At 45.9% G+C, this 10,225-nt stretch overlaps 1 protein-coding gene across 1 annotated transcript in view; it reads right to left on the reverse strand.

Annotated features, from left to right (window-relative positions):
- Positions 1-5,821: 5,821 nt before the first annotated feature.
- The window catches only part of Ucp3 (uncoupling protein 3), a 6,526-nt gene continuing 2,122 nt past the window's right edge, over positions 5,822-10,225 (reverse strand). Inside the window, exons 4-6 of the mRNA XM_010603270.1 lie at positions 9,470-9,571; positions 8,768-8,948; positions 5,822-5,936 (exon numbers count right to left, since the gene is read on the reverse strand). Of these exons, the coding sequence (XP_010601572.1) occupies positions 5,822-5,936; positions 8,768-8,948; positions 9,470-9,571 (398 nt within the window). The remainder of the gene's footprint in view (positions 5,937-8,767; positions 8,949-9,469; positions 9,572-10,225) is intronic.

The following is a 10,225-nucleotide window of genomic DNA, read 5'->3' on the forward strand; positions in this document are numbered from 1 at the left end:
CAACTACATAGTGAGACCCTGTCTCCAAAAAAAAAAAAAAAAAAGGAGAGTAGATTTTATGTTATGTGTACTTTACTTCAGTTCAAAAAATTAATTCAAGAATCCACTCATTAATTTTGCAGCGTTCCAGGCACTCTGCTAGAGGCTGGGGATATAATTGTAAACCTAACCCTGTGTGGCTGTGAGGAGCTTAGGGGCGAGTGGGACAGTCAGGTAGATGGTGAAAGAGAGCAGTGTGGTCGCAGTGGTAGGAGCATATCTGAGGAGTACCCGAGTCCTCTATGTACGCCAACACAGAATATATCTAAGAAATAACAGAAGTGGACAAAACAATCAATGCTACAACTTCTGCGCCTTGATTCCCTGTCAGAAAGCTATCTCCCAGAGAGAGCCGCTCAACCACTTAATCTCAGGAAGTGGTGAGCCTGCTATGGGCCCAGTGGGTTAATTCAGAGGCCAGAAAATGATACGTTGGGAATATTACTGGGGATATTTATATATTATTTTATATATATTTAAATTAAAAATAAATTTTTTTGGTACTGGGGATCAAACTTGGGCCCTTGCACTTGCATGGCAGGCAGCGGAACCACTGAGCCAAATCCCTGGCCCTTATATTATTTTATACATGTGTGCATCATCTTCTCTCAGTACTTCTTCTAAATAGGATCTTTCCAAGGACGATGCTTTTATTACTACGCTGTTCCCTCCACTCCTGCTTGGTTTCACCATACCCTCATTTTCCTAGGATCAGTCTACTCTGCTTATTCACTGTCTACATTGCAGCCACTCCCTTCCTATACCTCAGTATGTCCACATTATTCCCAGAATACTTCAGATTCCTCAGTGTGGTTTGTTAGTCAGCTTGGGCTGTCATTTCAAATATCAGACTGGGTAGCTTAAACAAGATTTTTCTCCTCATAGCTCTAGAAGCTAAGAAGCCCAAGATCAAGGAAGGTTCCTACAGTTTGGTTTTTGGTGGAGGCTGTGGTCATGGTGTGCCGATGGCTGCCTTCTTGCTGTGTTCTCACATGGTGAGGAGAGAGGGATCTCTGGGTCTTTCTTCCTCTTCCTATAAGGACACTAATCCCATCGTGACTCACTGAAACCTAATTATCTACCAAAGGCCTCAACTCCAAATTCACATGTGAGGTTAGGGCTTCAACATATGAATTTTCAGCGGGTGTGGGGATGAGCATTCAGCATATAACATGTGATTTCAACTTTCTATCTCTGTGTTTCTCACTACTCCTCTGTAGATCTGCAACCCAGCCATACTGACAGCTGGTAATCCCTCGAGTACATCTTGTTTTTGTCTTTTTTCTGGACTAGTGCACAAGCTATTCTCTCTGCCTAGGATGACTTTCACTCACCTTCCTTTGCCTGAATAACTCCTGATTTTCCCTTAGGTATCTTCCTTCAAGAAGTTCTCCAAAACCAGGCCAGGTGTCCCTTATCTGTGTACCTACCCCCCTGAACACCTTCCAAACACATAAGGCTTTGGGCAGCACACCCCAGATCTAAATCACAAGGTAGGGAGGCAGGAGATTAGGGTGGGGCAAGTCGACTGGGTGAGTGGGTGTGGGCTGTCAGTTACTACGGACCCTTCTGTCTCTCCAGAGCTTTCCTATTTCCCATTCCCCAGCTCAGCTCCCAATTCCTTTGAGCACCTGTGCACCCCTTCTGAGTGAGTCCTCTCTCTCAGTAAATCCTTCCCACTTTAAAAAAATAATCAAGGACCCAAAACATATTTGTAGAACAGTTTCCAAGCTCTGTACCTGGGACTGATCAGAAAGTGCTATCTTTAATTCTGTATTTACATCTGATATGAAATCAAGTGGGCTTTTGATAAGACAGTTTAGATTTGACATCAGACTGAGGAATGGAAGAGAAAAAAGACTCCCAGTCATTAACCTCGGGGCCGCTGTAAATTCTTTCAGTGGCCTGCTCTTACTTTGCAGAGTGTACTTTTCCTACTTTTAATAAATGCAAATCCTTGCTACCTTTTTTTTTGTATGTGTCTTTTTCTTTGTTCAGGACACCAAGAACTTAGAAGGAATCCCTGGAAAGTGTCTTTTAGACCCCAAAATCAGTAACAATAAATCAGTTTGAAGCTGTTAATTAGTCTATGATAGTTGGTGGCTGTGGGTTATTTATTTATTTTTCTGTCCAGCATCCTCTGTTACTGGACAGAGCCCAGGGAGGACCTCAGAGTAGAGATGGGAACCTTGATTCACCCAAGCTACACGATAAGTTGTAGGTTTGCTGACTTGCATCATAGAGTTTTCAGGACATGTCAGTAAGAGGCAGAAAGGGATTCATTAGGCAGAGTTTTAAAAGTACACAGTCAAAGAAATACTAGAGTGTGGCCTTTAAGAGGAAGAGAGAGAGAGCTGGGGATTTAGTTCAGTGGTTCCACCGCCTGTTGTGCAAGCACAAGGTCCTAAGTTTGATCTCCGGTACCAAAAAAAAAAAAAAAAAAAAAAAAAAAAAAGAAAAAGAAAAGGAAGAGAGAGATGTTTATGTCCCTGAGCTGGCTATATTTATGGGGGATTTGGGAGGAGAAATCTATAGAAAGAGGGGATTCAGTTTATAGATGAAAAGTGACCTTTCTGCAGGTTGACAGCCCATTCATAGATGACAGCCATCACAGGTGATAGAGCTATTAACCCATCCACAGGGAAAGTTCTATTCTCCAAGTGAGACAAGACGGTTTATTCTCAGATAGAAAGAAAGAAAGCAAAAAAAAAAAAAAAAGCCTGAAGGGAGGGCAGGGGAATGGGGGAAAAAATGAGAACCAAGATCTGTCATGTGAAGGTACAAGATCCGATGATGAATGTTACTGTACTGTATACTTAAAAAGTACCAATAAACTCAATGATAATATATAAAAAGCCCATTTACAGGTAAAAGGGAATGGCCAGAGTTTACGGGACCTTAGGAAATTTTGACTGGGTTAGAGTCTTGAACCTGCAGTTTTTATTAAAAACGCAATTTTCTTGTCTACTTTCTATCTATCCATTTTCCTGTCTGGCTTCGTCTCTGTTCCCGTGAGTCCCTTGAAGACAGGGCTGGCCTTGTTCACCTCAGCACCTAACATGATATGCAGCTTAGGATGCACTGCGTTGTATGACAGCATTCTGCAGTTTTAACGTGTCCTGACACAAATGAACTCATGTAGAGCGATATAATTGCATTCCTTACGTAACATTAATTTCTCCTGAATAAAATATTCTTTGAAGACATTACTTTTACCTACTATAAAGTAATTACCCCATTGTCACTAGGGTGACTGGGTCCAGGTTTAATCGATCTCATTTTTTTTGCCTGATACACTAGAAGAGTTTGAGAAAAAGCACGTTTCTTTAAAATGATTTGGCTGGAGGGGGGCCCCTGTAGGTTTGGGGGATGGGTGCACAGAGCTCCCTGGAGGGGCCTGGGCTGGTGATCTCCAGAGCGCACCTCCCTGCTTTCCTGGAGGCACAACTACAGGCCTGGACTAGAAAAGGCGTGCTAGGGTACTGGGAACAAACTCTCAGTTCTTGGAATCACAGAACTAAAGAGCCTCAGGTCACCTGGCTCAACCTCTGCCTTTAAGAAATAAGGAAAGGATTCTACTATTTTTCCCAGGAAACCTCAGAAGATCTCCCATCAATCTTGATTTCTCTTCTCCAAAAGTATATATTCAGAGACCAGTGGGTTCCTGATACCAATCAAAGCACCGTAACTCTCTCTCTCTCCCTCACTCTCTCTCTCTCTCTTTCTCCATGCTATCATTTGAACAGCGTTCTCTGGATAGCTGATGTTTTAATACTGCTATATACAAATTTATAGAAAACAGATCCTGGCTTACAAACCAAGACCAGGAGTTTAACAGTGATTTGCAGTCACCGTTAAGCAAAGAGAAAGAGAAAAAAAATTGTTTTGAAACATGTTCTTGCTATGTAGTTTAGGCTGGCCTTGAACTCATTGTGATCCTCCTGCCTCAGCCTCCCAAGTGCTGGGATTACAGGCATGAGGCACCATGCCTGATAGCACTATTACTATCCTAATAGTAGGTGTGCACCACCACACCTGGCTTGCCTTTGTTTGAACTATTTAGATCGTAATGTAGGTGATCTCAAATTTCAATGTAAAGTTAGGGAAGTGCTGAGGAAGGATGCATATTCATTTTTTCCCTTGGTGTGGAGGAATCAGATCTGGTAAGGAGGAAATAGCATTGCCAGGGTTGCCAAGCCCCTCGTATATTTCTAGGTGATTTGGATCAATACTTACAGCATGTTAGTGAAAAAGGGATTGTTATTTCCACTTCTCTGGGAGGACACTGGGGGCCAAAGGAGTCCCTTGGTTTATTAGGAGGGTAGAATGGGGGAAGGTTTGGACTCAGTTCTTATTATTATCAAGCTGCTAAGAAGCAGGAAAAGGCACTGGTGCTGTTGTTCCTCATTATCAATCTGAAAAATGTATGTACAGTCTTTTTTTTTTTTTTTTTTTTTTTTTTTTTGGTACTGGGGATTGAACTCAGGTTCTTGCACTTGCAAGGCAGTCACGGTTCCATTGAGCTAAATCCCCGGACCATAATGTGCAATCTTATGTTGAAAATAGTCACTTGGTTCAACCCTATCTTTTGTAGAGGGAGCTGCCAAAGACTCAGCACTAGAGCTGCTTGCCTGCAGTCAAGGAGACAGAGGAGAGAGCGAAGGAAGTGCAGGCTCTGGGGAACAGAACTGGCCCAACCTGACCCTAGAGAATAGAGAAAATTCTGTCCATTAAAGAGAAGGCAGAGAGAGGCTGTTTTTACTCCTACACTTGAGGTGGGAATTCCTCTATTAATTCATAATCATTTTCCAAAGATTCTGAGTCCTGCTGTTTATGCTCTCATTGGGCAGCACCTCTCTTGCCCCAAGCCCCACCCTTCAAGGTGCCTCTCAGTGTAGCCAGGGACCGGCCTCACCCACTGTCTCTGTCACTGCAGCCCAGGATGATCTGACCTTACCACCAGGCAATTGTATCTTTCAAATCCTTCCCCACTGGCAGTTCTTCTCCGTCCTGATAAAATTCTCCCATACTTTCATTTGCCCAGAGTTTTTGCTCATGAGGTGGTTTCATGCCCAGCTTCTCACTTGATCCTTCTGACACCCTGCTGAGGCAGGCAGGGAAGGGATTACTACCCATGTTACAGGACAGGGGATTGAGGGCGCCTCTTGATCCTCCGGTGTCCTTGCAAGGCATGTGCAGGCCTCAGCCCGGAGTGGCCCAGCAGGGCTCCTTAGGCATAGGTTCCAGACTCTCTCTTTTGTTCTTTATATTTCCTAAAAGCCCAGTGGGTTCTACTTGGCTGACTCGTCACCCACGGGCAGCTGATCCCTGTGTGAACGACCCGGAAGGCTGCAGTCCCAGCTCTGCGTTGTGTCTGTGGTGTTCCTCCCAGCTCCTTAGCTGGTTTCCAGCTGTACTGTGGGCTACGCTGTCCCACGAAGCAGCCTTTCCTGTGGATTGTCTTATCCGATTTTCAGGGAAGATAACCTTGAAAACTTTCTTGTAATTTAAATAGATCCATTTTGGGTTATTTTCTCTTGCCTAAATGTTAGGCATCCAACTCAATGGGTTTTCACAAATTAATATAATTTACTTTTCATCATGTCAGTGCAAAACAATGTTCTTAAGACAAAGCCCTGCAGTCCAGAATTTTCCTCTTCTGGCTTTACTTCTTGAATCAGTAATATGCACACATTTCTGTAAACATGGGTCTGAGCGGATGTGGATCCACTGGTTAACTGGCTTCATACAAGGTAAGTACTGAGTGGCCTCATCGTCTTGTTCAAAATGGTGATTCCCGCATCATCTGGACTTTCATCAAGGCCCGTTGCAACTGCTCATAGGTTACGAACATCATTACGTTCCAGGCTCCCAGACGCAGAAAGGAAGGGGTAAAGCTGATAAAATAAAACCAACCATAACATCAGGAGGAGCAGGCTAGCAAGTAGATCCTTGTGCTCTCCCCCACGTGTATTGGTGCTAAAGGACCAGACCATTCCTCATAAGCCTGCCTGCCTTTCTTTCTTTCTTTTTCTTTCTTTCACGTTTTTTGAGGCCGAGTCTTGCTATGTAGTTTGGGCTGGGTTTAAACTCACTATGTAGTCTAGCCTTGAAGCCTGGCCTTGAACTTGTGGAGATCCTCCTGCCTCAACCTCCTGAGTGCTGGGATTACAAGCATGCAGCACCACACCTGGTTTATCAAGAGCATTTTTCTGAGATCCATTCAGTCTTTGTCTTCTCTGCTGATGGGATTTAGGCAGAAGTTGCAGGTGGGAAAGGAAAGAACACGAACACTTTGAGGAAGGTTACTATTCCTGGCAGTTAATTCTCACAATTCTTTATGATAACTATTCTTGTTGCCATGTTTCTTTTTTAGAAACTGAGGCCCAGGGAGACTAAGGAGCTCAACCAAAACCACACAGCTAGTAAATAGCAGCCATATCTTTCAAATGCCAGGTCTGACGTGACCGCCCTACTGTACATCTTGATTCACCACATCTGAGGAGGCCCCTGCTGGGGCAGGGAGAGCAGAGAAGCAGGGCCATGGTGGCGGAAGACAGCATGGAACCATATGTTTGTTTGTTTGTTTATTTTTTGAGACAGAGTCTCATTCTATAGTTGAGACTGCCCTGGAACTCACTGTGTAGCCCAGGCTGGTCTCATACTCACAGTGATCCTCCTGTCTCAGCCTCCCGGGTGCTGGGATTACAGGAGGGCACCACCACGCCCGGCTTAGCATGGAACCATACGTGTGGCTCGCAGAGCCCACCTGTGCTGTGACTGCACAGCTGCGCTTCCAAGACTCAGGCAGGTGCCGGTCACCTGGCCGCCGTCCTCCTCTCAGTCTGTCTCTCTGGTAGTTCCCTCCTGGGCCCTTTTGCTCCTGCCAGACTCGGTTGCAGTTTCCTGATGATGCCAGGCCCTCTTATTCTGTGCCTCTGCCCACATTGCTCCCTCAGCTTGGACTGTCCCCTACTCACTTCCTTGCCTGACTGGTTGCTCTTCTCTCTGTAGGGCTCAGCTCAGGCACCATAACCTCTCAGTATGGCCTTTCCCAAACCTTGTCAGGGATCTGGAATTGTGGCAATTCATATGCACTCTGGAGCCAGAACTGGATTCAAAGCCTGGCTTCATCAGTTTCTAGCTCTACAGCTTTGGACGATTGACTTAATCCTTCTGAGCTTTGGTTTCCTCAGATTTAAAACAAAGAAAATAACAGTATCTACTTTAGAAGATTGTCAGGCGGATTAAAGCCAATGTTTAACACACAGTTTAGACACCAAATTAGTCAACACTCAGTGTACCTTACCCACTTGTCTGCTGCTCTTTGAGGGAGGCATAGCACCTCTACCCACAAGGTAGATGTTCAGTAAATGTTTGACAAGTGAAAACATAAACAAGCTGCTATCATAGCTGAAGTTGGTAACAACGGAAGCACTTAGCAGAACAGACTATCAGCTGAAAGACAGTTTTATTATGTCATCTCCAAACTTGAGAACCTCTAGTGGCTCTTATTCGCATGTTGGATTCAGTCTAATACTGGACACCAGAAAACTATCTGTCAAAGGCTAAACAGCTACACCTTCGGTGTGGTGTCAGGTGGTTTGGGTTTGAGCTGTAATTTTAACTTGTGATCTTAAAAAAAGTTACTTTTGTGAGGTGCAATGTCTTCCTCGGTGCACGTGGGGGCCTACTGCCCAGGTCAGGAGTTGTGGAGATAACTTATGTGAGGTGCTTAGTGGAAGGCCCAGTGCATAGACTCAGCCAGCAGGGAGAAGGCCAGCAACGCACATTATCGAGTGCTTGTTTAGGGCTAGGGATTCCATGAGATGAAAGACAGATGAGCCACCAGTCCTTGGCCCTAAGGACCTAGTACTCTAGCATGGTGACAAATTTAACCTTACAAATATTGTAATATAAGGCAGGAGGTGATAAATGCCATAAAAATGGAATCAAGTGTTATTGCCCAAGTTGACAGGGAGGAGAAAAAATGTATGTATGAGTGTTAGGGAGGGGGTGGCATTAAAATAGTCTGGCAGAGCTGAGCGTAGTGGTGCACGCCTGTAAGCCTAGCACTTCGGAGGTTGAGGCAGGAGGATCGCTATGAGTTCAAGGCCAGCCTGGGCTACACTTGAACTTTATAGTGAGACCCTGTCTCAAAAGAAAGGAATAGTCTGGCAGGATGGTAAGATGCAGAGAATATAGATGGTGAGGACAAGGCATTCCAGGAAGAGGGAACAGCAAATAAACAGGCATAGAAAATGAACATTGGCCTGTGAGCATGGCACTTGAAGGTGGCAACCAGTAGTCATAGTAGGAGATTCTGGAAGTCTCAGGATTACTAACCACCTTTCTCCCTTGCCCAAAATATTTGGAGTTAGTTAGACCTACCCTTTTAGCTATCCTTAGGCTCCTTTTTCTCAGTAAGGGTCCCTAACTGTCCAAATCAAGTTTTGTCTACTTTTTTTTTTAACTTTCATTGTTCTTTATACTTCTCTGTGACATTTGCAACTGTACTTTTTTTCGTTTTGTTTTGTTTTTTGTTTTAGTACTAGGGTTCGAACTCAGGACCTTACCCTTGTAAAGCAGGCAGCAGAACCACTGAGCTAAATCCCCAGGCCTCAACTGTACTGTTTAACACTGCATCCCCAGATGGATCAGTGGTAGGTGCTCAAGATAAAAAAGAAGCCTGAGTTTTCAGGGAGGGAAGGCAGGAGGGGAGGCTTACCCCTTGTAGAAGGCTGTGGGGCCTTCCTGGGCCACCATCTTCAGCATGCAGTGCAGGGGGCTGCGGTACTGGCCTGGGGATGAGTTCATATACCGGGTCTTCACCACGTCCACCGGGGAGGCCACCACTGTGGCACAGAAACCGGCTCCAAAGGCAGAGACAAAATGGCAGGGGAAGTTGTCTGTAAAGGGGAGGAGAAAGGAGATATCAGGGAGGGAGTGACTCGCGCTGTTTCATGTGTGTTCATTCTGTCTCCCTCTCAACCTTGTGTCAGCTTTTTTTCTTTTTTTGTACCAGGGATCAAACTCAGTTCCTCATGCTTACGAGGCAGGCAGCGGTACCACTGGGCTAAATCCCCAGCTCCATCTCAGCCTTAAACTCCTTGAGCGTAAGGTGGAGTTGTCCATCCATCTCATGGCACCCAGGGCTGAGCAAACTAGAACTGAGCATCCCGGAGTCAGCCGGCCACCCAGCCCAGCAGCCTCATTTAGCAAACTGATGTCAGGGATGAGAGAACCCCACTTAGGGACACAGAGTGAGAAGCGAAGCCAGTGTTGGAAACTTGCTACTCATCACAGGCCTTTCCTACTCATCATAGTCCTGTACTAGGCTCTGGTTTTTCTCCCAGCTCCTGCTGAAGGCCAGTTGCCCTTGGGTGCCCTGCAGGTACCCCGCCTGCCTCTCTGAAACCCAGGGCCTCACCTGTTAGCAGGTGGGAGTCTAGCAGCTTCTCCTTGATGATGTCGTAGGTCACCATCTCGGCACAGTTGACGATGGCATTCCTTGTAATGTTGGGCAAAGTTCCTGTGAGGTGGCAGGGGGTGTTGAATGGGAAATGGGAGAAGTGGCTGTCCCTGATGCAAGGTCCCAAGGCTCAGTTTGGGGGGTATCGTATTGGGGGGCACTGCAGTCTCAGCCAAGGGAGCCCACCCCAACTGAGAAGGTCATGTGTTTACAAAGCAGGGCTAGGCAGTAAAGGGCCCTGCCACATCCTACTAAGGCATCTGGATTTTTTTTGTCCTGGGCAATGGTGGTCAGGAGGAAACCAGGTGCAGCCAGAAAAGGAAGTCGTTTGTAGAAGCTGGGCCCTTGGGACAGTGACAGAATGTGGCACTGGCAGGGGCTGAAGAGAGTGTTTTCACCGAGGAAGGGAAAGGCTGAGGGGTCCCCAGCATGAGATTGCAGAGTCAGCGCCGTGACCCGGCGTGTTGCCTTTGTACTTAACATGTTGCTTCTTCTGCAAGGATCCAGACGACATCTGGTCCACATGTGGGAGAGATTCTGACATTAGTCAAGGCAGCCACGGTGTAGACACATAGTGGACACAAAAGTCCCTGCTCCCAAGGAAACCCTCCCCTCACTGCGTCTCACTGCGTGCCACTCCTCGCAGCTGTGCTCCCTGGCGCCTGTTTTGATTCTGTGACTGTGGGAAGCTCTGCCCTCCATCTTCATGTACCT

This window comes from Fukomys damarensis, unplaced genomic scaffold (genome assembly GCF_012274545.1).
Source record: "Fukomys damarensis isolate Sample0158 unplaced genomic scaffold, DMR_v1.0_HiC HiC_scaffold_16, whole genome shotgun sequence".
In the NCBI taxonomy this organism is placed as follows: Eukaryota; Metazoa; Chordata; class Mammalia; order Rodentia; family Bathyergidae; genus Fukomys; species Fukomys damarensis.